At 39.0% G+C, this 26,891-nt stretch overlaps 1 protein-coding gene across 2 annotated transcripts; it reads left to right on the forward strand.

The window, feature by feature from the left end:
• Positions 1-43: 43 nt before the first annotated feature.
• On the forward strand, positions 44-25,833 carry doc2a (double C2-like domains, alpha). Of its 2 annotated transcripts, XM_057346812.1 has the most exons (11): positions 44-160; positions 5,544-5,866; positions 6,028-6,107; positions 6,729-6,803; positions 7,612-7,721; positions 8,451-8,577; positions 9,433-9,492; positions 14,307-14,491; positions 21,450-21,531; positions 22,663-22,759; positions 23,744-25,833. In XM_057346812.1, the coding sequence occupies exons 2-11, from the start codon at positions 5,548-5,550 to the stop codon at positions 23,878-23,880; spliced, it is 1,272 nt and encodes a 423-aa protein (XP_057202795.1). In that variant the 5' UTR covers positions 44-160; positions 5,544-5,547; the 3' UTR covers positions 23,881-25,833. The 2 variants fall into 2 exon arrangements, with proteins under 2 accessions (XP_057202795.1, XP_057202794.1); XM_057346811.1 differs by lacking the exon at positions 6,729-6,803 and having other exon boundaries at positions 69-160.
• Positions 25,834-26,891: the final 1,058 nt, after the last annotated feature.

The following is a 26,891-nucleotide window of genomic DNA, read 5'->3' on the forward strand; positions in this document are numbered from 1 at the left end:
CTCTCTCTCTCTCTCTCCCGCTCCCCCTCCCTTCTCCTCTTCTCTTTCTCTCTCTCTCTCCCTTTCTCTATCTCTTTCTCCTGCACCACCTGTTAGTGCAGATCCCTGTGCTTTGGAATTCACTTGTTTATGAGGGAGTCTTTCACACTCACAATCACAGGTAAGTGAGAAATAAATCTTATTTCCTCATCCTATCCTCCAACTTCATTGTATTGCCATTTTAGAGGAATTTAATCTCCTAGTATTTCCTTTATTTGTTTATCCCTCTCCTTCCTAACCCCTCCCACCCTCGTCTCTCTCTGTTAATTAGGCAATCCATCGTTAACTCTTTCGTGCTGTTCGGTTGCTCGTACATGTTTGGGTTTAAAGTTTTTTCTGCTTACCGCCTAACCTTTCTGTTTTCTTTCTTTCCTTTTTTTGTGTTCGTGCCACCCCCTCCTTAACCTGTACACACTCATTAAGTATTAATGTACTCATGTATGCATGCCGTTAACCTTTTCCATCTCTTCCTGTTTCTTCATCACCCTTGCCCCCAAACAATCACTTCTTAATTTGGGTTATTTTTGAATAATCTCATATCAATCTGTGATACTGTGCATGCTTTTTGAAGCTCTTGCGGGAAAACGTGATGCGGACAGCTCTCTTTCTTCCCTGGTAATCCATCAGTGTCTCTGTGAAACAGCTTCTCATCAGGACCACTTATCTGATGTGAATAAAAAAGAACATGATAAGAGGATATAGATAGATAGATAGATAGATAGATAGATAGATAGATAGATAGATAGATAGATAGATAGATAGATAGATAGATAGATAGATAGATAGATAGATAGATAGATAGATAGATAGATAGATAGATAGATAGATAGATAGATAGATAGATAGATAGATAGATCGATCTATCTATCACTAAATTAAGTCTAAATCTAAGCACTTTGTTTCATGAGTTTGGCTTCAAGTGCCAACGGTGTCATAATTCGCTGTGACAGCCCATTGCCAAACATGTCAGTAATTTACAGTAGGCTACTGAAATATCTTACTTCCTCTCACTCCCACACTATTCCCCCCCACCCAGCCATGCTCAACTTGAAGTCATCTTCTCAACAGCCTCTTCATGTCCTGCTGCGATCCACTCTTACGCACTGCCATTCATTCATTCTCTGAACACTCTCATGGAGTTAGCGGGCTGGTGCGCAATGCGCACCGTTCAGAAGAGAGCATGCACACTGCAGAAGGTATGAGGTGCAAGTTTATTAGAATAGTGCAGGTTAAAGGAATAGTTTACCCAAAAATGAAAATTCTTGCATTCCCCTTGCATTCAGTCTTTAAAGAGTATTGTCATTGTCCTTCTGAAATCCCAGATGTCCAAATTCGCTGTTTTTCTGAGAATGGAAAAACTCTGTACTTTTTAAATTATTATATACTGTGTTGTCAAACTAAGCAATGGGACGAAATAGCTCACGTCACAGTCCACGTCGCCGAATACCTTGAAAATGTTTAAATAAATAATGAAACAAGCAGTATCATAAACCACCATAGACACACATTATTATGTACAGCAGGTGGTTGGAGGAGATTTGATTTGAAAGCTGAGAAAAAAATTGAGCTTGGCATGAGGTAGTGTGGTAATCGCTAATCTTGTTAGCGTTCGTGTGTCATGATCTCATTAGCCGTGCTGCTCCGATGCCATTATGACAACTTACCTGCCTTCCTCCCTACTGTCAAACGGTGGACAGTTTGATAGATTGACAAGCGAAGACGCGCAGTCTGAAATGACAGCCATGGCATGTTATGATGCCAAATGGGGCGAAATTACCTTAAAGGTCAACAATGCATGAATCTCTGTCCTATTTCTGCTATTCTCTTTTTGACATAATGGCTGCTGGTGTGTTTCCTCACTGACATGGTACAGACAAAAAAGTGCAGACACACAATCGGTATGGTATTTAAATTTTTGAGGTGCTTTTAAAGTACGACGTAAATACCATGATATGGGAATAAATTAATCAGTACTAGACGGTTTCATCGGACGCACGTGCCTGGCCCAAAGTTTACTTTCCGCTCTGTGTTCGGTTATAATATAACAATTTATTTTATATTTAATTCATATTAATTTAAATTAATATTTTATTGTATTTTAATTTTATTAAATTAAATTAAAACTACTCAACAGTTATTGATTCTTTGCGGAGGTCTATACCGTAAATTAAAGAGTACATAACATGAGATCATGAAAATTACATTTTATGCAGTGTGTAATGTTGCCGTGTGTGAATGTAAGCAGTCTGCCAATTTGTAAATCCTAAGGTGAACGAATAACAAAGTTATTGGCTTGGAAAAAAGGGAGTCGACTCTGAATCACGCAAACAAGTCGTCCCTAGTCCGATTTGCGAACCGCCGCGGATTTACGTCACTACATACAGTCCCCGCCTACGTTTTGCTAGGACTGCCCATGAAAACTTCTCTCTTCTCCCCCAAACACCGTAGCTCTTGAGCCTCATTCGCAGTAGACCAATCACAGCAGACTAGACCATCTGACCAATCACATCAGACTAGGCTAGCGGAAAGGAGGGGATTAGACAGATGAATCACGGAACTAATCATTTGAGAGTCAGTCAAGAAGTAAGGTAAAAGTAACTAGCTATTATTACGTGTTTTTACACCCCAAATAATAGTGTTTTTACACCTTCTATGTACATAAACTTGTTGTTGGACACTCCATAAACCAAAGTAGGACCTTAAAAATCCCTAGTTATGTACTCTTTAAGTTTGGGCCATGTAACGTTTGTTTATGTTGTTGCAGTTGAAACCATCTACATTACTATATATATTAAAATACCAAGGTACTACCATCTGATACCATTATTGTACACAGAAATGTGCCTGAGAAAATTTACTCAGAAATTTTGCTCAGAAATTTTATCTGAAACCTTTTCACACAGAAACCATTAAAAACGTGGATTTTGTAATTATGCTTACTATTTCTTCATTATTCATTATTATTCCTAACAAACCTTTATTTGCATCTTAAGTGCCTGGCAATAGTCAAAATTGCATTTCCTTTGTCTCTTATCAAATTACACATTCATTCTCTCTCATGGCCTATTAAACTGTTTCCCATTCTCTCTTCGTTCTGGCTCGCTAACTCTTAAAGCTAATATTTTGTCGTCCACTCCATTTACAAATCCCAATGGTCCTCTAAGCAAAGCTCTAACTAAAGTTGGCAAACCTTCCTCCGTGCTTTGCTCCATCTCAGCTTTCAACTCACGTGGGGGGCCAAAAGAGCAGGTTGAAGGTTTTGGAATTAAATATGTATTGTGGCACGCGAGTCTGGCTTTTCTGAGACAGTTTTGAAAGGGAAGATCAATTCATATCAATCTCTAAAGTCTCTAGAGATGAGATGAAATCCATATCTGACAAGTGTGTCAAAACAAAAACCAACGAACAAGGCTTCTGTTTAAAGGACAGGTCTGCGGAACAAGACCTTAAATAAAAAAACGGCTACACGTGGCTTTAACAACAGTTTCAATTTAAACCAAATAAGAGAGACTATCTCAAAGCCTCGAGGTGGTCTAGCTCTGTGGGGAGGTGGAAGTCAGCACAGCAGTCCAAGCATGCTTTTGGCTCCGAGCATAGATTTCTGCTCACAACTTCTAAACAACTCTGAGCTTAGATGGCATGTTCAGCTTGAGCTCAGCACAAACTTTTTAAGCCACAGCATCTATACACCCACTCTCTATCAACTTTGAACTTACAGATTCGCTCTTTCCTAGCTGCTTTGTACCTACTCATGCTCATAGCCTGCATATGCTCTCGTATACTGTATGTAGCTGCTCCGCTCAGCAAGTTCTGGCTCTTATGTTTATTTATGTCTGTATAACACATGAGGCTAAATTCGTGCAGAAGACACCAAAGAGACCTTTGATAATAATAGAAAATTTCTTGCCCCTGGTATATAAGAGAGCTCGAGAGCCTACAAAATGCAAAAATATGGTACAATTTATTTGATATACAGTATATGCTTGATCTCTCAGATGGTATTGGTGACTGCAGATCAAGAGGTGATTTGTTCCAATGCTCCAACAATCGTGAATTTGAGGTTAAAAGCATTTCACGCAAAGCAGGTGCCCTCAAGCTCTAGGTGGTGAATATCTGCTGTGGACTTTAGCGGTATGTGTGAAATGTGTGCTTCTGAAACAGTTTCTAACATATTTTCTTGAATCTCTGTTTTCTACTTGATTGAAACCCCTTACAAAAAAGAAGTCTGTTTAAGTGTACTATTACACTTCTTTGTATGCTTTCAGTCTGCTTTTTGAGTACTTCTCAAAAATATATGTTGCTTCTGGGAAATATACTTTAATTACTTTTTAGTATACTTGACTTGTAAGTTATTTAAACCCATCGTTGGGTCAAAGATGGACAAACCCAACTGTGGGGTTAAATTAACTTAGAGAATGTTTACATTTGACCAAACGATTGGTTAATACAACCCAGCATTTGGGTTAAAACAACCCAACATTGGTTAATTTATAACCCAACAGTTGGGTTTGTACATTTTTGACCCAACACTGGATTGAAATAACCCAACACTTTTAAAGTGCATATTTGGTTGATACTCTTTTAATAAAGATATACTTAAAAGTATCATTAATTACATAATTATGCAATCAATTATAATTATTAAATATTATATTGTATTTTATTATAGTATACTATATTATATACTATATTATTAATATTTGTGTATTTTATATATATATATACAGCCACCGAAAAAATTAAGAGACCATTTCTAAATAATTTTCAGTTCAGTTCTGAATTGGTATGTGTTGAGGTAAAATAATCATTTTTGTTTCATTCTGTGAACTACTTACAATATTTCTCCCAAATTTCAAATGAAAATTATTATTTCTATTTGCATTTATTTGTAGAAAATGAAAAATGGAGAAAGAGGTTAAAATAACAGAAAAGATGCTCTGTATTTTTTCAGACCTCAAATGCTGCAAAGAAAACAATTTCATATTCACTTTTGAGCAATACAACTGTAATATTTGTACATGTATTTAGGAAAAGTCTTTCACATTGTTGTTGGATGACTTTATGTCACTCCTGAGGTTTGAGTTTGTTGAAATTCAACAGACACAGCAGTACAACAAGATAATATAGTTGTACATTTAAAGTAGGCTATACTTGGAAGTGGGCCAATTTAGTCCCTTTCAGGGCTTACTAAGTAGTGATAAAGTACACTTACAAGTATATACTACACTTGATATTAGTATACTTACTACATAGAAACTTATACATTTCTTTAAGTACACTTACTAAAATTAACTTTTTTACTTTTTTGTAAGGGAAGCATTAATAGTTTTTAAGGCTGTTAACATAAGGTTTGTAGGTTCATTCATAAATGTATCATGATGGTGGCTTTGGGCAAGGCACCTAACGACAGGTGTCTCTGGGGCGACTGTTCATGTGAATTATACTTAAAGTCGCTTTTGATGAAAAACATTGGCTGTCAAAATAACCTTCTCTCTCTGCTTTAGCTCTATGACGGTGCGTAAAGGAAAAAAGCTCACCATCTCCATCCAGGAACACATGGCCATAGACGTCTGTCCAGGCCCCATTCGACCAATTAGACAGATATCTGCCTATTTCCCTCGACTCTCGCCGACCGCTGAGCCCGTCTCACCAAACCCTTCTGCTTCTCCATTGGCTCTCAGCCCGGGAGGTGGGGCCTCTGGAGGAACGAGTGGAGGTCTCTTGTCCCCTCTGTCGGCAGGGGCAAGGGGAGGGGGAGGGACTCTGTCAGCAGCGAGCAGCATTGAGACCTCAGTGGACATCTGCAGTTCAGACAGTGATGACTGTAGTAAGTTTTGACATGTGTGACCTTGCACACACATCAACTCCATTCCTTGCAACACATCTGTCAAATGTTCATGCTTCTTAACTTTATTCCATAATGGATCATTTTATCTGCCGTATGTTAAGGTTTATTGTATTGTTAACTTCATTCCTCTGATTGTGTAGCTGCACTGGGTACATTAGAGTTTGAACTGAGGTATGAGAGGGCAACCAGTTCACTTCACTGTAACATCATCAGAGCCAAGGTAACCTTCATGTCACACCTCAGCATTTCACTACACACCCACACTAAACTGCAAAATCATTTGTGCTTTAGCAGTTTGTTTTACTTTAGCAGCACTCCATCACAATTCGTCTTCATATACATCCACCAAAAAAGAACTCCAGTTTTGCCTTTAATCAGCCTTTCTGCATGTATTGTGTCAATTCCAGTCCAGTGTTGAATTTTAACAGGGAAACTCAGGAATGACAACGTTATCTAACAGCAATGTGAAGGAATGACAGCATGACAAGACATATGAAAATTCTGATAAAAATCAGGCTTATTCCATCAAATTTTCATTTTTGAACTGTTACTAAAATACAAGAAAAACATTAGTATTGTGTTGTTTTAACATTAATATGAACTCGATTTCTTTGCCGTATTCAATATTTGCAAACATTGCACTTTTTTGTTATTGACCAGATTGTCCCGTTTCTGTTTTCTCCAAATAAATGCAAATAAAAACAATATTTTCATTTGGAAATTGGGAGAAATATTATGAGTAGTTCACAGAATAAACAAAAATATTTTTTCTTAAATACATACAGTACATATAAATAATAAATTCAGGGAAAAAAATAAAAACATCATTCATTTTCGGTAGGGTCTGAAACCTATGGATTTCAATGGCCTGGCAGATCCTTATGTTAAACTTCACCTTCTCCCAGGAGCATGCAAGGTGGGCACATTTAAGTTCTTGTATATGTGCAACAATAAACTGTTTGATGCATGAAATTCACTACAGTGGACAGATATTTAAAAGCCCTTTTGTGATTTTTTTATTTTTAATTATAAAGTTCATCTGAAATATCTACTGTCCTTTATTGCCATTTGAATTATTTCAAAATACATTTTGGAATAAAAATTTGACTTTACTTTTGTTATAAAATAAATCTGATTATTATAGATTTTTAATTCATGCATCAATTGGTAAACCGTTTAACACTCTCCATTCTTTAACCCTTTTATGCATGAATTTAGACAACTTCAGCAAGGATGTGTTTTATTGCTCAAACAAGATTAGACTTTTACACTTGTTTGTGATTTTATAAATGTATCGGTTACATACTGTCACTGGTTCAGATGATGCACTAGTGTCCCCTGTAGTGATTCACGTGCAACTATGCCATCAAAACCCACACTCTAAGAAGTGCTGGGTTGTTTTTGACCCATGCTGGGTAAATACTGGACAGAACTGGGTTAAAAATTACCCTGGGTTATTGCAACCCAACTGCAAGGTTGGGTAAAGACAACCCAGCAATTGGGTTCAAAATAGCCCAGAATTGGGTAAGTGTGTTCTGTCCAATATTTACCCAGCATGGGTCAAAAACCCAGCAAATTTTAGAGTGCGTGCATACTCAAAAAATGGCCACTGCAGTGACCTCTTCATATTAATAGGTTAATAGTATTTTTGTCTCACAATGACATATTAAAATCTGTCTATACCCACCTGGCTTTGCTTCTCCTCTTCTCTTTCCCTCTGCCAGGCTAATAAACTGAAAACCAAAACGGTTCGTAATTCTCTAAATCCTGTTTGGAATGAGACCCTCACTTACATAGGCATCACAGAAGAGGATATGCACAGGAAGACCCTGAGGTTAGTGAACAAATGAATGCCCTCACGAGTGCATCTTACTTAGGCTGTAAATTTATTCTGCATACGTCTGGTGAGAGTGGATTGCATGCGTTTCACCAGCAGATGTGTGACAGAAAGTGTGACAGCCTATCAACTTATCCTTCCACCTATAGACCTTTAGGAATGATCTGCTGTTGTCAGAATCTCCGCATATTTAGCCAGAATATTTTTTGCAGCGCTTGAATGCACGCAGAGTTCCATCATCTCCAAGATGCCTCCAAATAAGTGCAGTAACTTCTGTAGCACTCAGGTTTATCCAGAGAAAATTACCTGTGCGTTCACATTATAAACGAACAGCATCCCCATGGCAACCTGCTCCTGTTTTCAAACTTGCCCTTTTTTTCAATGCCAGAGGGACAGAAGTCAGAGAAAATTATTTAGTCGTTTATCTCCAAAAGAGAGTACAGAAGCAGAGGACGGTGTCGGTTTCGCAAACACGCATGCAGACCTTTGAAAAAAAGAGAGTTGGTGCTTACTACAAACCAAGCAGTCAGAGCCAGAAATATCACCTTAATCCCATTCATAAATATACATATCTGTCTGAGCCAATTCCGCCTCATGCTGTTCAGGGGATGGTATTTTTTATTAGCATTATTACTTCTGCCCATACAACCTTTATAGCTATTTCTAGATTTTCCTCTAAAATATTTTAATAACTTGCCTTTTCCTGAATGTTGCTGTTTTTCTCAGGTTATCAGTGTGCGATGAGGACAAACTGACTCATAATGAGTTCATCGGAGAGTCTCGCGTGGCCCTGAGACGTGTGAAACCAGACCAGACAAAACGTTTCTACACCTGTTTAGAGCATCCACCGCCTGTAAGACAAACGCATGGTCATTTAGACTATAGTTCAATGAGGACAGAACAGGGAAATGCGGTTTTCAGTCAAACAAACCAACTTTTTAAAGCAGTGGTGTCAAACTCAATTCCTGGAGGGCCGCAGCTCTGCACAGTTTAGCTCCAACCAATTCCAACCCACACCTGTTTAGAGGTTTCTAGTAATCCTAAAGACCTTGATTAGATGAATCAGGTGTGTTTGATTAGGGTGGGAGCTAAACTGTCCAGAACTGTCCAGAGCGGCCCTCCGGGAATTGAGTTTGACACTCCTGGGACAGTTCAACCAAAAAAAATTCCTTCATCATTAACTCACCCTCGAGTTGTTCCAAATGAAGGTTTTTGGCCATGATTGACTGCCATAGTAGGAAAAATTACATTGGTAGTCAAAAGAGCCCCAGAACTTTCCTACATTCTTCAAAATATCTTCTTTTGTGTTCAACAGAACAAAGAAATTTATAAAGCATTTTTTCCTATAATGGTGGCCAAGAACTGTTTGGTTACAAGCATTCTTCCAAATACCTTTCTTTGTGTTCATCAGAACAAAGACATTTAAACAGATTTGAAACAACTTCAGGGTGAGTAAATGAAGACAGTATTTTCATTTTTGGGTGAACTATTCCTTTAAGTAGGCAGATCAAAACCAGTGCAAGCTGCAATGTGAACGACATCATACACCTAATAATTTACATTTACACATTTAGCTGGTGTGAAATGCAAAAGTTGCACAATTTTTTTGTTCATTGCTCATTTACGCTGTGTGGATGTTGACAAATGTTGATTTGCAGACACTCTGCTTTATTAAACCGTATATTCTTTCTCTCTGTCTATCTGCCAGCTTCCCTCACCTACAGCAATGGGAGCAGCCCTGCGAGGGATCTCCTGTTACCTAAGAGAGGTACTCGACCCTAAAACCATATTTCTTCCTCTCTCCCAATAAAAGACCATTAATAAAGCCCTGACATTTACGCATGTGAGTTTGCGATGGGGTTTCAAATATTTCTGACTGATAATTGGCTGCTGATTAATGCTCTCACACTCAAATGTTTTCACTTGAGGATCTCGGCTCATTTGCATTTCAAGAAGAACATTGAACACATTATGATAAGTGGGTTGATAGAAATCGATTAGCATTTTCATTACCACTCCAAACCATTCTCAACGTGTTAAACGGGCCACGGCGAGAAACATTCATGTAAAGAAAAGGGCAGACGTGTGGATTTACTACCTGTGCATTTCAATTTAAGCAAATCCACGCACTCTGTCAACGGGAACGAATGTGGAATGCATAAATGAGGGCTAACCAAGCTGCATTACGGGCCCCAGAGAGATTAGATTTGTTCCATTTAACTTGCCGTACACCGTTTTCTAATGTCCAGTGCTGACAATTTCACACACCTGAAACATGTCTGTTCTTGACAAAATTTTCTCGTGCATCTAACACATTTTTATTTCATTTTCATCTCCACTCTGCCAATAAATTGTTAAAAGATAAATTTGAAAGGATGGAAGGCAGAACACTTTGCCACCCACCTGAAAGCATCAGAGTTTTCTGGGGACCAGAATAATCATACTTTCAAAGGAAGTGGGAAAATGAGGGAGGATTATGTTGAAAAAAGACACAAAAAAGCTGAAGATGAAGAGAGGAGAAAGAAGAGGTTACAGGGTTATGAATGGACAGGAGGTGCCGGATGAGTGACAGACGACACACTCACATTCTCCTCTGGAGAAAGAGAAGTACATGCAGAACTGTCAGTGGGAAACTGTCGAATTGCATAGAAGGATCACAGAGGCAGAGATGAAGGTTTGGGCTAGAAAAAGACAGCATGTGAAAGGGAAAGCAGAGATGGATACAAGAGAAGGAAAGAAACGGGAGAGAGGTTTTACTACCCCAAAATTAATTAATTTAGTAATTATTTATTTATTCATTCTCATGACGTTTCAAGCACCCAAGACTTTCTTCTTACAACATGAGACAATTTCGAGGTTGCCTAAGTTTATGCAATAACAATAAATGGCGACTGGAGCTTTCAAGCTTCAAAGAGGATGACTTTGGTCGTCCATAAGATTTTTGAGTTATTTTAAGACTTGTGCGGTATGAATTTGCAGGACAGTTTTGGAACAGATAATTTGCATTCACTCGAAATTTGGATATCCGCCCTATTACTCATGAGAGAGGTGAACAACTAGTTCTTGGCGTCAAATCGATTGCTTTCATGAATCAGCTGGTTTGGTTCACAAAAAATGACTTGTTCATGAATCAGATTATTTGATTCTTGAGAACTCATTGATTTATTGGCGCAATGTGGAGTTTTTAGTGGCATCTAGTGGCGAGGTTACTAATTTCAACCAAAGGCTCACTCCACCCCTTGCCCCTCCCTTTCAAAGCACTACGGAGACAGAACAAAGATGTTGTCGCGTTTTCACTTTTTTGCCACAGGACATAACATATTTAGGAAACACGCTCTGTAGATCAGTTTGTCCGTTTAGGGCTAGAAACAACATGGCTAACCCCATGTAAGGGGACCCGCGGTGTATGTAAACAGAAATAGCTCAATTTAAGGTAATAAAAATATAACCCTTCATTGTGTAAGGTCATTATACACATCTGAAAACATAGTTACGTGTCATGATCCCGCCTTCCTAGCAGCTGTTTCTCTTGTTCTGGCCAACGGGATCATGACAGCCACATTTCTTGTGTTTGTTTTGGAAGCACATGGCCTTTGATTGTGCCATGTGATCTCCCGTCCTCCGCCTTAGCCCCGCCCTCCTTGTTTCCTTATTCATTATCCCGTCATTAGTTTACGCCCTTCACCTGTTGCCCTCGTTACCTCCCCTTAGTTTCTTCCCTATTTAAAGCCTGTGTTTTTGTTGTCTTGTGCTGACCATTTTGTTATTCCCCCGCCACATCTTCTCTGCCATGAAAGTTCTTTAGTTAAAAGTTGAGTTTTGTATTTTATCCTGTTATGTTTTGGTCCGGTTTTTCCCCCTCAAGGGATTTTTCTGTTCAAGTTTTGTTAATAAAGGTTTTTGTTTAAAGAGCTGTTTGCAATTGGGTTCTGTCCTTGCAATTCATGACAGTTATGTATATTATATTGCATTTCTGTCAATAGAATTACACACAGCACCTTTACAACACAATTGCAAACATTGCCAAAGATTGATGCCAGCCCAGTTCAAACCCTATACAAATACAAATATATTCAGTGCTATACGGTTATGTGCAGATTTATAGAATAAGCCGTTGACACATCTTACCCTACACAGCCCCAGACAGAATTTATGGCACAACATTCACACATGTGTATTTAAAGCTCTTGATTTGGTGTCATGACTGGAAAATGTACAGATTCTGTTCGAGGCTGATGACACAACACACCATCTGCCTGCTAATCATAAAAATCTGAATATGAAAGCTCTGCGTGTGTGTGTGTTGCTGGCCCCATTGCACACCTGTTTACCCGCTGGTTACTCCCCCTCATTATTCTTCCTCAGTCCGTCTGCATGATAGGGGTCATTACTTTGAAACCTCAACAGAGCAGCCAAAACCCAAGCAATTCAAGCTAAACCAGCGCTAAATTGATTTATCTCATTCGGAAATACTATTTCTATTTTAATTAGTTGTAAAAGTCATGCTGTCAGAGGAGAGACACAGATACACCATCTGCTATACTCCGAGGCTAATTTGTAAGATGAAAAAACTTTCTTGCAAAGAAATGTCCATTCTTTTATATGTGGTTTGCAGATTTCTATTTAATGTTTGGACTCCTTCTTTGCAATATTTAACATTTCACATTTATGAAAATATAAGTATAAGAGTCATTCTTATGCATCTTAACCATAACCACTCACATTTGTCTGTCTGGCCCCATATAAACCCAACTTTGACAATTGCCACAACAATGCTGCAACAATTGCAACTGACTGTAATGTCAAAGTGATGATTTTTAGTATAATTGACCTCACGTGGCATTGAAATTACATGAGCACTTATTTTGTCCGTGTCTTGAGCATTAGACGACCGCTGGGATGCTCATCTCGCTGTTTGCTTTATGAGTTATTTGTTTATAACGCAGAGGTCGACCCACTGTCTACTCACTATCTGTATGTGTCTCCTCGCTGTTAAATTAATGAAGGTCTGGCAAACCAACTTTCACTCACTCCAGCTCTCTCTCTCTCACACACACACACACACACACACACACACACACACACACACACACACACACACACACACACACACACACACACACACACACTATCTGTGTCTTTCCCCATAAAATGACATTAACGAAACATCACACTTGCCAAAAAATAGGTTTGGCTTGGCATACTTCACACTAATGGGTGTACACACCAGCGTACACACACAAACACAGTTATTGTAGCAGACCGGGTTATAAAAGAGGAATTTCAGAGTGCAAGGTAAAGAACTAGAAATAACAAGGCCCTTTTTAGAAAAACAAACATAGGGAGAGAGAGAGACACTGTGATGATTATTCTATTGATCGTGTCCTTTGGCTTGTCAGTGTGGGTGCAGCAAGGAGAGAGAGACAGCTGAAAACAAAGGCAGGCTGTGATAGGGTGAGACAGAAAGAAATATAAAACTACAGCTTACTGCTTCTTCTATTAAGATTCATATGGAAAGCTATTGCATGCATCACTTTATTACACTTTATTATAACATTGTTATATCACATCCATTTAAAATGTATTAGTAAAACATATAAAGGCATTTCTGATGTGCAGTACTTTTCAAACTGTAAAAAATGATGACCTTATATAAACTAAGTAACAAAAACAAACACAGTGTAAAAAAAGTTGTTTCGCCCGACCTTTTTGTACAATTCTGTTTTGCAAGTTATTGTGGTCATTTTCATGTAGCATCAATGTTTCAGTATATATTTAGCCCAAGCTTATATCATTAATTACGATATATCGGTAAGGTATATAAAAAATAAGCTGGAGAGAGAGAGAGAGAGAGAGAGAGAGAGATGCTTGTCATTTAAATAGGGAAATTATTTTTGAGATAAAATTTGAGACTTGTCTTGTATTAGAATTTTAATAAAAACAAGCTGCCGTCAAGTCAAAAAAGGTACTTTCTTTTGAGAACTGAAAAATTCCATTTCAAGTCAGTCCAACTACACAATCAAGCGCATAGTGTCAAACCACAGCAGCATCATGACCAGCTGTTTATAATTGTCCATGTTGAACATTCTCTGATTTTATCCAGAGGGAATTCTTTGTCATTGGTTTGGTTGTAAACAGTGCGTCGAGCCTCCTGGTCTGTCACTTTCAATTCAGTTGATTAATTAAGTTTATTAGCTTGTCCTTGCTCTCTCATGCCGGCACTCACTTAATTCTTGGTGTTTCGAGTCATATCCGTGGGCGTGGCTTGTTGGTTTTGACTAAATCTTTGGTGTTTCAAGTCTTACGAAACCTTTACCCTAACCCACACCCTAACCCTAACCTTACTGTAACCATCTAAACTACCTATGATTGTTAAAATTGACGAAAAAACACGTTTGGGTGATCACGTCTGACTCGAAACACCAAGGATTTAGTGAGTGCCCTCTCATGCCATCAAAAATATCTTACTCTTTACCCACTGACCGATTCCTCTTTCATGCCAGAATAAATCAACCTCTCCTCCTGTTTGGACATCCTCAACTTACAAGCTCTGATTTGATTTTTCTTTCTGACTTCCTGCAGTGGGAGAACGAACAGTTAACCAGTTTGGAAGAAAGAGGCCGCATGTTGCTCTCCCTGCAGTTTCTTTCTCCACCTGAAGAGGGAGACGGAGAGGGTCAGCGAGGGGGATTGTGTGTGGGAGTGCTACGCTGTGCTCATCTGGCCGCCATGGATGTGAATGGTTTCTCGGATCCCTATGTAAAAATGTGAGATTTCTTAAGTAACTTCAGAAATGTAACAACTAACTATTGCCAGAGGTGGACAGTGCTTCAGTATTTTTACTTTACTCAAGTACATTTTTAAGTATGTGTAATTTATCAGAGTGTTTTTACTTTTAATGCATACTGCCGTCCAAAGGCAAAGTGCAGTAACTACACATTTGGTCAAAATTGAGTTAAGGTCTATAACGGGCTATGTGACATCTGCTCTGTCTTGTGACAAAGTCTCCTGGGTCAATCTTATCCCGTTTCTGAGAAACGAGAGAGTCAAAATTGCAGTAACTACAAAATCCAAGCTAATGCCAAGGCAAACCGCAGAAGTGAAGTTACTGCGTTCTGGTTTTGTTTTCCTGGCTTTGCCGCGTACTCTGTCTTGCCTTGGTACCGTAAAGGTCAGTTTATGGTTCTGCGTAGGACCTACGCCGTAACCTACGGCGTAGCCTACGCAGAGCCGCGTACCCTGTGCGTACCCTACGCCGTAGCCTGACGCGCACCTCTCCAAAAATGTAACAACGCGTCAACTCAACGCGGACCCTACGCGGACCGCAAGCGCTGTGATTGGTCGGTTTGGCAGCATCGTACTTCCTTCTACGCATTTCCGGCATCTTCTTCTCTGGTGTCTTCTTCCGGCAAGTTCAGAGTCCACAAAAGAACAACATGGTGAGCATCGACATCGACCAAGTTACTGAGCGTCTGATTGAAGAGGTTCGGAAATACACGCATCTGTATGACTCCTCTTCGGCGGACTATAAAGACTGTCAGATGGCGGCGAATTCTTGGAGAGAGATTTCCTCTAACGTCGGTTTGGCTTCCATTGTCGTTTGCAAACACTAGCATACACACACACAAAACATCGGCGAAGAAGAGCAAACCCATGAAAACACAAAGAGCCAACTAGCGTTTCGGCGGTGTAATTGCAGTATGACGCATACTCTCAACGCAGAACCATAAATGTTCACGACGGCGTCGTCTACGTACGTAGAGCTACGCCGTATGTTACGGCGTAGGTAGGCTGTCACGATTATGAAATTTGATTGACGATTAATTGTCTAATAAATCATTGCGATTATGGCGATTAATTGTCTGTTTTGGGCTTTGCGATTATGACGATTAATTGTCTGTTTTAGGGCTTTGACATTTAATTCTCATTCATTTTTGATTCAGCGATTGAAACGACCATATTGTTCTGAATACAAGACTATGTTTTTTTCTTGGAAATACATCGGAAAAAATTGGGTCATCATATATTTAAGGTTTAGGCTTTTACTGTCAATAATACAACCACCAAACACTTGTAAATGAAGTAAATTGATCAGGTGTGAATTGAAGCACTAGGGCTGTGCGATTTGGGGAAAATATCTAATGCGATTTTTTTGACAGACATTGCGATTGCGATTTGATTTGCGATTTTAACTTTTCTAATTCAAACTTCAGCTCAATATTGTTGTGTGGAGCACAGTATGGGTATAATTACCCTGCTGAAAGAAAACAACAAAAAAAACATTACAGAAATTCTAATTGTTTCCATTAAAACCATTACAAAATTCATTTTTGTAGTGTGTTTTGGGCATTATTCAAATCGGGCTTACTGTCGTTCTATTGGTTCCCAGCTTCAAGATTACATCACACCAATAGAATCCAAATACCAGTGTACACTATTATAGTTTCCATTAAAACAAATACAACTCCCATTGTAACCCTTAAATCCATAACATTTTCTATTGTGTTAGTGAATTATTAAAATAGTTCATAGGTTACATAGGCTGATTTATTATTTTTTAAGTATGTTGGATTTTTTAAAACAAGTAGAAAATGTGCTGAATGTTTAATTTCATCCAAGTGAAATTAGCAAAACAGTTAGATAGAATTTACATTTGTTTGAAACACGGAGCTAGTCGTGAGTTGACACAGGGTGCGCGCGTGCGTCAAGGCAACAGGCTGTGTGTGCGCATCAAGTTTAAACGGCTCGTCCACGAGACGCGCAACGCAGGGCAGAGACGTGCGAGTATGAAACAGGCTATGTGTGCGCATCAAGTTTAAACGGCTCGTCCGCGAGACGCGCAATGCGGGGAAGAGTCGCGCGATTATGAAACAGGCTATGTGTGCGCATCAAGTTTAAACGGCTCGTCCGCAAGACGCGCAACGCGGGGAAGAGTCGCGCGAGTATGAAACAGGCTATGTGTGCGCATCAAGTTTAAACGGCTCGTCCGCTAGACGCGCAACACGGGGAAGAGTCGCGCGAGTATGAAACAGGCTATGTGTGTGCATCAAGTTTAAACGGCTCGTCCGCGAGACGAGCGAGTATGAAACGGGCTATGTGTGCGCGTCAAGTTTAAACGGCTCGTCCGCAAGACGCGCAACGCGGGGAAGAGAGCGAGTATGACACAGGCTGTGTGTGCGGTCTTCTGAATTGGATGGTTCTTTAGTATTTATTTGCCTAATATGATCGATCTGACTCTGCAGATGCCATAATAACACACTCTCTCTCTCTCCCGCTTTCTGTTTTTTTTTTTTTTGATTAGGCATAACGGAGGTGCGCTCACTCTGTTGGTTAGCAAGAATGCCACTCAAAGCGGGCTTGGAACAGACGCGTTTCCTATATTTCACATCGTTTCCACATCGCAGCCTCTTGCGATTAGCAAATCGCAACGCCTCACATCGCGATTGCGATTCGATTTCGATTAATCGTTCAGCCCTAGAAGCCACCATTAAAATTTGATTTCAAATTTTTTCTCACTTGCAAGACTACAGTAAAATTTTACTTGTGTGTTAATGAAATTTTGGTAGACTGGTTTTCACACTGAGATTTGCTTAAATAATATTAAATTGTACTGCAGGTAATTTGTATATGTTTTAGTTTTTTTTTTAAGTGATTGTGTTGTGGTGTACATTTTACAAGTATTACCATGCTTTAGTAACAATATATACACTAAAATATGCAATATGCAGATGCACTACAGCTCCCCCTAGTGTCTTCTATAGAGATGTGCGATAATTGCGATGATCTGAAACATCGCGATGAGGTCAAACAATCGCGATGAGAAATTATTTAATAATCGTGACAGCCCTACGTAGGTCCTCACCGGACTAAACTGACTTAACACTCAACCGAACAACAACAACGCAATTTTCCAGCCATTAGGGGGCGGTGTGGCTCAGCCACATGACGTCATCAAATGCCGTTCTTTCTCTCGCCTCTGAGTTTCAAGTGCACAAGTTAGTTTTGCAACGGGTTTATCGCGAAAGTAGTAGCAAAAGTAAGGCGGGAAGATTTGAAACTGCAGTGACAGATTTGAGAGTTGTAGATGCCTATTTGTGGTTGCACTGCGAATCTGAATCTATGAGTAAGTACAAATGTGCACTACACATTTGTGCCTGTCGATTTATTTTTGCAAATGCCATTTTATACATTTGGGTCTATTTGTCTGCAGCTTTAAACTCAGAACACAGGTTTGTGATTATTGTTCTGGGTGCAAATCTCGACATTCAACTTCAGATATTTACTTTACGGGTTTTCACATTGGGGCTGCGAGTGTACATTTTAGCATACAAGTACAAATACTTAATTTACAAGTTTTCAATTTAAGATGTACAAGCTCTCAAGTTTTGCTACTGAAATACCTTCATACAATCCCGCGGTCAAATGATGGTTGAACTCGCGTAAAACGCAATATCCAAGAGACGGTAAGGAAGATAGAATATTAACTCCTAGCAAGGCAAATGACAGCTTTATAAAAAAGTACATTAACTAGGCCACGCTAGCAAATTAAACAGACATTATGCTACCTTTCCATTGATAGGCAATATCCACTCTGACACTCGTATGATAATCCGATTTATAATTGCGTTGATGTTCGTCGATTCGGACATCTTTCAGGCAGATAATCCAATGTGGTGACAAGGGTTACTTCCTCAAAAGTTTGCTGGCTCTGTAAAGTTATTTATGCGCAATTAGCTAACAATAGCTCCTCTAGCCCACAAGTGACAACCCGAAGTGCACCCGGCATCAACAGAAGTAGCTGTCAATCCACTTTCTTTCTTGTTTAATGAAATACCTCCTCAGGAGCATTGCGTAAGATGCTCTTAATCTTGACTTTTGAGCAATTTTAACATCCCAACGAGCAAACATCAATAAATTATTAAAGTTATTAAACAATCAACTAGTATAAGACACAAGAAAGCTGGTGATGACACATTTAGTTGTAGATATTGCACTTTTGCTTTTGCAATAGTGTTTTAGTGTGTGTGGTGCAGGTGCGTATCTTTTTGGTGGTGTCTACTTTAAGTGTCAAATGAGTTTATCTGCCCTAATAAGGCATTGCACATGTACCACTAATCTACCCACAACAGGCTTGAGCTGTGTCGGTACACGATCCGGGATGCCTGCACGATCCGTTCTGCGCATGCGCATAATGACGTAGTAAACAACGTCACGGTTTCCCTACACTATTGGTATCAAGCATGCGATGAAACACTTGACGGCCAGACGGCACAACTGGCGGCATATTTTTGTAGGCTACATTGTGTTTTTCATTTAACAGTTCATGGCGGGTCTATTTTGATGTTTTAAAATGTAGCTTACGCTATGCATTACGATGTGTTTACGTGGTTGCCAATCCAAAATAATAAAGGAGTTGTTACATGAACATACACGATTTTGGTTACATGTGGAATAAAGTCTGAGTCTTGAGAGTCTGTCACTGCAAACCTTCAGTTTCCTCCATACTCCCCTTTGCGATTCATTGCTGCATGGCATTAGGCCTACTTAACTTGCTGTGTTTCGATCTGAGGTCAGTAGTATTGTCAAAGACGGTTTTTATTAAAAGCTGCTAATATTAGTTAACTTTAAATCGACTCATTTTGTATTAGTATGGGTCTATATATAGGCTAATATATCTATCTATATAATCTAAATGAGGAATAATCCCTTCAATGGTGTTTACAGAACACAATAAGGAACCTAATATGCATTTCTGCCTAGACTATCTGCACTTACATGAAGAAAGAACTACAAATAAGTCTGGGGAAACGTTACAGAGTATTTCAACGAATAGTGTGCACACAGAAGTGACATGAGACCAGAGGTGGACAGTAGTGAAAGTCGCGGTACAAAGGTGCTCAAGCGTGGAACAGATCGTGCTGCAGTGTCGTCGCTAAACAGAATTATCTACTACGTCATTATGCGCATGCGCGGACGGATCGTGCAGGCATCCCGGATCGTGTACCGACAGCTGGTGTAAAAACTTTAAAGGCATTTTTCTCAGTTTCAGTGCATAGTTACTGCACTTTGCCTTTAGGGCAACATAGTTCACCCACAAATGAAAATTCTATCATCGTTTACTCACCCTCTTGTCATTTCATACCATTATGACTTTCTTTCTTCTGCAGAACACAAAAGAAGAGGGTGACTAAATGATGACAGAATTTTCATTTTTTGCTTCAACTACTAAAAATCTAGTACTACTTACTTACTTTTACTCAAATAAAGTTTTGGAGCATGAAAGTCATGTATTTAGGAAATGTAGTGGAGTAAAAAGTATGATATATGCTTTATAATGTAACATTTTTCCATTTTCAAGTTAAAACATTTTGTACAGATATTTTAAAATGTACTTTAAAGTAAAAACTGCCTAACTGTCCACCTCTGCACTGTAAAAAAATTGCTACCTTAAATTTTTAAGTACATTTAAATCGGCTTCACTATTTTAAATTCGTCAATGTTTTTACATTTTTTCAACTCATCAAACTCATCAACTCATCAATTCCAACTTTATAAGTTACAGCAACTCACAACTAAGTCAAAATTTAACTTAAAATGAGTTGTAATGACTTGCAAAGCCAATTAATTGTATCTAAAAATGTAGAGGCAGGAAAAAATATTTGGGTTTGAATCCCCTTTTTCATACCAATAATTAATTGACACAACTCGTTTAGTAAAAAACATTTATTTTTAGATTTGGATACATTTTAGTAACCCTTTTACTCATCCTCACATTGTTCTTAGCCGGAACACAAAACTGATAGCCTCAGACCCACTTTTATTGTATAGAAGAAGAAAAAAACGTTTCATCATTCACACGTTTTACAACGACCTGAGGGAGCTAAAAATAATGTCACAAATTTCATTTTTTTCGGTGAACTCTACCTTTAAATCGCATTCAACCTGAAACACGCTTTCAAGCACAAAGCTGAATAGACACACAGAAAAAAAGATGCTTCCTTTGGATCCTGAAGCCTGATGAGAAACTATAAAAAAGGAAAAGCAAAAGGGCACAAGAATATGAATGCCGGCAGGTTAGAAGAAGCAGGAACCATAATGACAGTTCTCTTTATGGATCAAAAATAGAAAATATGGTAGATGTGAGAGAGAGAGAGAGTGAAAGAGAACATAGATAAAATAATACGGCTTAAAAGAATCACCCCGCTCTTCCGATGTGTCTTCTCACTCTCTCATTTATGGCCCCCTCTAATCTCTCATTATTTTTCTCACATCATGTATTAAAATAAATGCTCTCAAACTGTTCCTCCTCCCCGGGCAAAATGGCATAAGAACAGACAGGACCCCCACCCACGTCACGTCCCCTCCAGTTACTATCTCTACATTCCCTTCACAGATACGCACACACATGCACATTCTCACTTTCTCCCAGGATCAAAGCCACATTCTAACTGTGTGCTTGTGTGCTTGTGTTTCTTGGTTAACAGCAGTACACAAAGAGAATCAAATTTTTATGGAAGTCTGTGGGATGCCCCCGCCAAGCTAAAAAGCAAACGGCTTTGTGCCAATGTCTTCAAATAGATGTGTGACAGTGCTGGCAGTAATGCTTCTTTTGTCTCGGCTTGTTTTAATCTCTGTCCCTCCAACTCTCCTACTGTCACTCTCTTCCACCGCCTGCTTCGGATATCCATCATGCACTTTGTTCCTCTGTCTACCTTTTCCTGACAGATATCTGAAGCCAGATGTGAAGAAGAAATCCAAACACAAAACAGCAGTGATTAAAAAGACCCTTAACCCGGAATTCAATGAGGTATGGGTTTGTTTGATGAACTGGCATGGACTACGACGCGCTCATTTCACTCGCGTCACACATCTCATAAGACTTTTGAGGGCCACCGAGCGTTACCGTGAGTGTTAATGAGATGTCTGGTCCAATCTTTCCATTTTCTTTCCTCTGCCTCTTTGCTCACTTCGAATTCCCACAACAGCTTGATTCACCATTCCATACATTCCTCATTTCCTTCATGTCCCTGTTTCACTTGGATGCTCCATTTTTCTCTCTCCTCCTTCCCTGCTGTCTTACACTGTCTCTGTCATGTGGGTGGCGGACAATCGCCAGTAAGGCGAGTGTTTTGCTTCCATTCACTTAGAAGTAATACACACACAGATTGGTCATATAATTACTCTTTGGCTCAGACCGAAGCCTGCTCACTCATTCTCACGACTCCAATCTCACACCCCACTATCTGCTAAAAAGCAGCTCTGCCCTCGGCTCTACGGGAGCCACGCTCGGCAAAAGATGATATCGCAACACCTCCAAACAGCTCACGAGGCAGAATTCCAGGGAGAAATAGCTGGCAGGAGCAACAGCATGTTTTTTAAGCGTTATATTTATAAGAGTTTAATTTAATTTATCAGAACTAGAAATAAAAGGGTGGAGTGAGAGTGACAGGAAGGTCCAGCAGAGGATGGACGATGGGGGGTGAGGAGTTGATCCCTGTGATCCCAGCTTGATTGAACTCGGAGAGCAGCCCGGGTTTAAAAATGTATTCTTGTCTATTTGATATGTTTTTTCTGCACTGTAAGTTATTCAAGCACATGCTTTGCTACAATCAGTGGGTGCGATACCACCAGAATAGAACATCTGTTTGACCGAACAGACAAATGCCACCTGTTTCTCACAATCCGTTGTCTGAAACAACTCTATATGGGGTTTCATTATTTCGATCATTCCCCAGGTGTCGTCTGAGTTCAAGGGGTCATACATGCATTTGTTACCAAATATATTCTGTTTCTATAAATGAGAGGAAATTACTGAATAAATAGCATTTATTCAGATGGAGGACAGAGCTGATAAAATCCTATTTCACACGACTGATTGTTATTGTGGCATTAACTGCCAGTCAGAGATAATCATCATGTCATATCTTACCACACACAGGAGTTCTTCTATGAGATCTCTCTAGCAGAACTGGTTCATAAAACACTGGAGGTTACGGTATGGGATTATGATCTGGGAAGATCGAATGATTTCATAGGTGAGAGCAAAGAACACTGCGCTCTTAGAGTTCATTTTGACTTTGGTTATTTCCATGAGAAGGGTACAAGATGCAACCTAGAAAAAAGTATCGTTTCTTGTTTTTAACAAATTTTTCATTTTGTTAAATGTTATTAATAAAAAAACACATTTGTATTTCACTAACTCCAACATCAATTCCATAGATTATGCCCCAGGTCATTAGGTTCACTCTGAAAAAGATGCTGTTTGTTTTAACCCATGATAGACAAACCCGAGTTATGGATTAAACTAACTTAAATTTTAGGCATTTCTATAAACTAATGTGATGTAAAACATTGACAAAATTCACATTTAGAAGATTCAAAACTTACAGTCTCTCACTTCAACCAATAAGGATCAGTGATGACATCATCCTGCATCTGATTTTTTTAAACTGTCGTCTCTTTAGAACAAAATGGGGCGCTTCTCAATTATTTGGCATTTTCAAACAATTTTAAGGAAGGCGATTTTCAATTGATTTTTTCAATTTCCATTTCCTTTCTCCCATTGGGCGGCTGAAAAATGCCTATCCCAGAAATGGCCAATAGAAATGCCGTGTTCTGCAGAGACCTGTACTTATTAACAATTTTTCTGAGCAATCAAAAGCTCTCTGGAATCTACAGAATCAAGCGTCCACTCCCACTACTAGCTATTTTAAAGGGGCACGAATCACTCAATATGTCCTGCCCTAATTTCCTTTTTCAAAGGAAACTGGCAATGCATCGAAGAAAGCTGCAGATTTCAAGGCACTTCAATGTTTAATGCTAGATAACAGCTAATAAAAAATGAACTGTGCAACTGACGTATCTAAAACCTCTGCGTTTTGTACCCTCTTCACGGAAAGTGTCATATATTTATTACAAATCTTAATTTGATTAATGGTATATGAAATGTTTTTACTCTGAAAACAACACATGAACACACACAGACACATATAGGCTAAGATGTATATTTCTGTTTGCAGGTGGTGTGTGCTTGAGCTGTCAGGTTCAAGGAGACGCTCTTCGCCACTGGATGGACTGCCTGAGGAACAAGGGTCAAAGGGTGGAGCGGTGGCACATTCTGACCAATGAGCTGCCTCAGACCACCTGCCATGACTGAGGAAGTTACCGGTCAGGAATGAGCAAATCAGTCACGATAGGTTCATCGATTTGATTGCTGTGAGGTGGACATGAAGATAATGATATGAGCTGGGAGGTCCAACCAGGGGCCAAAAAGTAAATTACAATCTTTGTGCTGTTTCAAAGGAGGCTGGGGATGGTTGTCTCTTGACTTGGTGTCACTCAAAGTGACTCGCCACCCCTTTCACACATTTCTCTCTCTCTCGCTCTCTGCTAGGGCTGGGCGATTTGGCCTGAAATCAAAATTTCGATTAATTGAACATTTTCTCTCGATTATTGAACGATTATTTTGTTTTGGTTTATTTTTCTTTGTGTTTTGCCCGCGTAGATCACTGACAATGTTTGTAGTGTAAATATGCCCAACTAAAGGTGGAGTATTTTTTCTAATTAAACATTTCTTATCTCATGTTATTTTTAGATAATCAAAGAAAATACAAAGTATTTATGGTTATTTATTGAACATTTCGAATAATAGACATCTTGGTGTTATTTTTTGGAAACGTTTCCTCTGCCACTGAAGGCAGGAGAACAAACGCAACACAAATCAGCAAATCACCTGTCTGCATGTGTCGTGAGATATGCGGTGTACTTTAGGACCCTGTCTGGAGACACCAGTCCTGCCGTCATAAGAGCTGTCACGTGAAAGAAACAGACGGAGTTTAACGGAGTTTTTAATAGTTGAACGGAGCTTAAAACTCAGTCTGTCTAAAGAAATATGAAGTAAACGTGTTTCAGTATATCTATATTTCTCACAATATGCACATTTTTGGACTAAAAGTCTTGTGATTACTAAACGGGAGCCTTTCACGCTTATTATCCTACATAAACAGAACATTTTATTTCCATTTGAATGGGGTAATTTAAAAGTAGACATTTTAAGCTTTATTTAGACATACGTTTGTGTGATAAGTATTTGCAGAGTTTTGGATCAATGACGCATTTCAGAAATTATTTCTGTGAGCGGAGTGGAGACGGCTGATAACGCGCCCTGTTTATTTTCTTTATTTTACAAAATAACAACGCTTTGATGTTATTGTAAGCGTACACGCGTAAAAGTAGACAACTTACAGTTTCTAATAATGTCTTGCATATATGTGTATGCCCAAAATAAATCGAATATTTTAATCTTTTGCTCTAGAAAAAAGTGAGGTATAGCGGCACGCGTCGACATGGATATTAAAGGGATAGTAATCGAAATAACCGACATTGAAAAATTACGTCGGTTAGAGCTTCTTAATATCGGTTTCGATTACTTTTTGATAAATCGCCCAGCCCTACCTGCTGCATGTTTTCTACATATTTTGCAACGTCGAAGTGAATTTTACTCTAATGAAATCGTGTGTAGCACACCACTCATTTTTGACTGACTGATTGTGTATTTTAATGTTGAGTGCTTTCGTAATGCTTGCAGACAGAATTAAGACGCATCTTGACGCAGAACATGGAGGTGCATGTAAACTGCCTGCAGTAAACTCATTACAATGATGAACACATGCGGAGGGTCCTTGAGGGCCTGTGCTCTCGATAGTGTCAGTCATATCTGAACTGAATACAATTACATGAAAAGACGTTTTGTGTGTACTGCTAACAAACAGACTATCCATTTTGTAGCATGATGCAATGTTTACATTTTTTACTTTGCGAACTGTGTTTACCAAGGTCTCAGATTTGGCAGTTGTAAATTTCCATTTCCTTTAAAGAGCGATTTTATGGACATGCTACGATTTGATATCACATACATTAAGTAATTGAAATATTTTTGGAATCTAATGTTTGTATGTGCTATATACTAAGATCATGGAGTGCGTCTGCATGCGTGTGAGTGCCGTTCGGTTGTTTTGTACAAAAAAAGTGTTGTATTCTTGAGGGTTTGTGCTTTACATTTATATCAAAGTGTTTATGTACAATTTGGAAATACATTTGAAATGCATTACCTCTTACAAATGTGCATCATTTCTTTGGACTGAGCATAGAAACCTCTTAAGAATTATAATCTGTAATCGCTTCGGCAAGCAGAACTTCGGCAAGCAGAACATCTATCGCTGCGCACTAGCAACATGCACCCCACCTAAATGATCTCATTTGCTGCGCTTTCGTTCCTGCTGTGATTGATCCATTGTTTAGCAACTGTGAATTTGTGCAGCCCTATGGCAATAAGACACTCTCAAACAGAGATTCCAATCCTGTGAGGAACCATAGCAGCTCTGCTCTGGTTCTTCAACATGCTTCTGGAATAGTTAAATGTTTGTAAATAGAACAGCAGTACACACTACACACAAATATATCAAGTTCCATGAGCTTAGTCTGGTTTATATGACCTTTCCAGTACCATGTACTGAAAACTATGTGTCTCAATTCGAAGGGTGCGTCCTCCGGAGGTCGCATTTGTAGACCGCATACGTCATTGAGGTTGTCTCATTTCAGTTAAAAAATATTATAAAATTAACATTGAATGATCTTAATACGTAATCATTGTCGTTAAAAAAATTCTACAACCTCGATGACGTAGGCGGCCAACAAACGCAACCTTCGGAGGACGCAGCCTTCAAAATGAGAGGCACCTAGCGTTCACTTGATGTTTCCTTTATTTTTGCATTCTTAAAAGGCACAACAATGCCACCCAGTGGGAACTTGCTCTTAATGCAGTTTAGTTCAAGCCCTGTATGACATGTTCTTGTAAACCTGAGATAAATGATAAACTGGTATATTTCCTATCTAGTACCTATAACAGTTCATTTACTAGTCAATTACTACACAATCTCTTGTTTAAAGTGATAGTTCCTCCAAACATTATTTACACACCATCATGTCATTTCAAACCTGTACAACATTCTTTTTTCTGCTGAACACAAAAGGAGATATTTTGAAGAATGTTGGTAACCAAGCAACATTGCCCCCCATTGACTTCCATTGTATGGACACAAAACCACTGAGACATTTCTCAAAATATCTTCTTTTGTGTTCCACAAAAGAGTCAAATACAGATTTTGA

The sequence above is a fragment of the Triplophysa rosa genome, linkage group LG11, assembly GCF_024868665.1.
Source record: "Triplophysa rosa linkage group LG11, Trosa_1v2, whole genome shotgun sequence".
In the NCBI taxonomy this organism is placed as follows: Eukaryota; Metazoa; Chordata; class Actinopteri; order Cypriniformes; family Nemacheilidae; genus Triplophysa; species Triplophysa rosa.

What these genes read in the sequence shown, in the direction of transcription:
- doc2a (XM_057346812.1), top strand. Translation starts at nt 5,548, where the DNA reads ATGACGGTGCGTAAAGGAAAAAAGCTCACCATCTCCATCCAGGAACAC. An exon ending in TTAACCCGGAATTCAATGAG is followed by an intron (nt 21,532 to 22,662) that starts GTATGGGTTTGT and finishes TACCACACACAG; the next exon opens with GAGTTCTTCTATGAGATCTC. An exon ending in AAGATCGAATGATTTCATAG is followed by an intron (nt 22,760 to 23,743) that starts GTGAGAGCAAAG and finishes TTCTGTTTGCAG; the next exon opens with GTGGTGTGTGCTTGAGCTGT.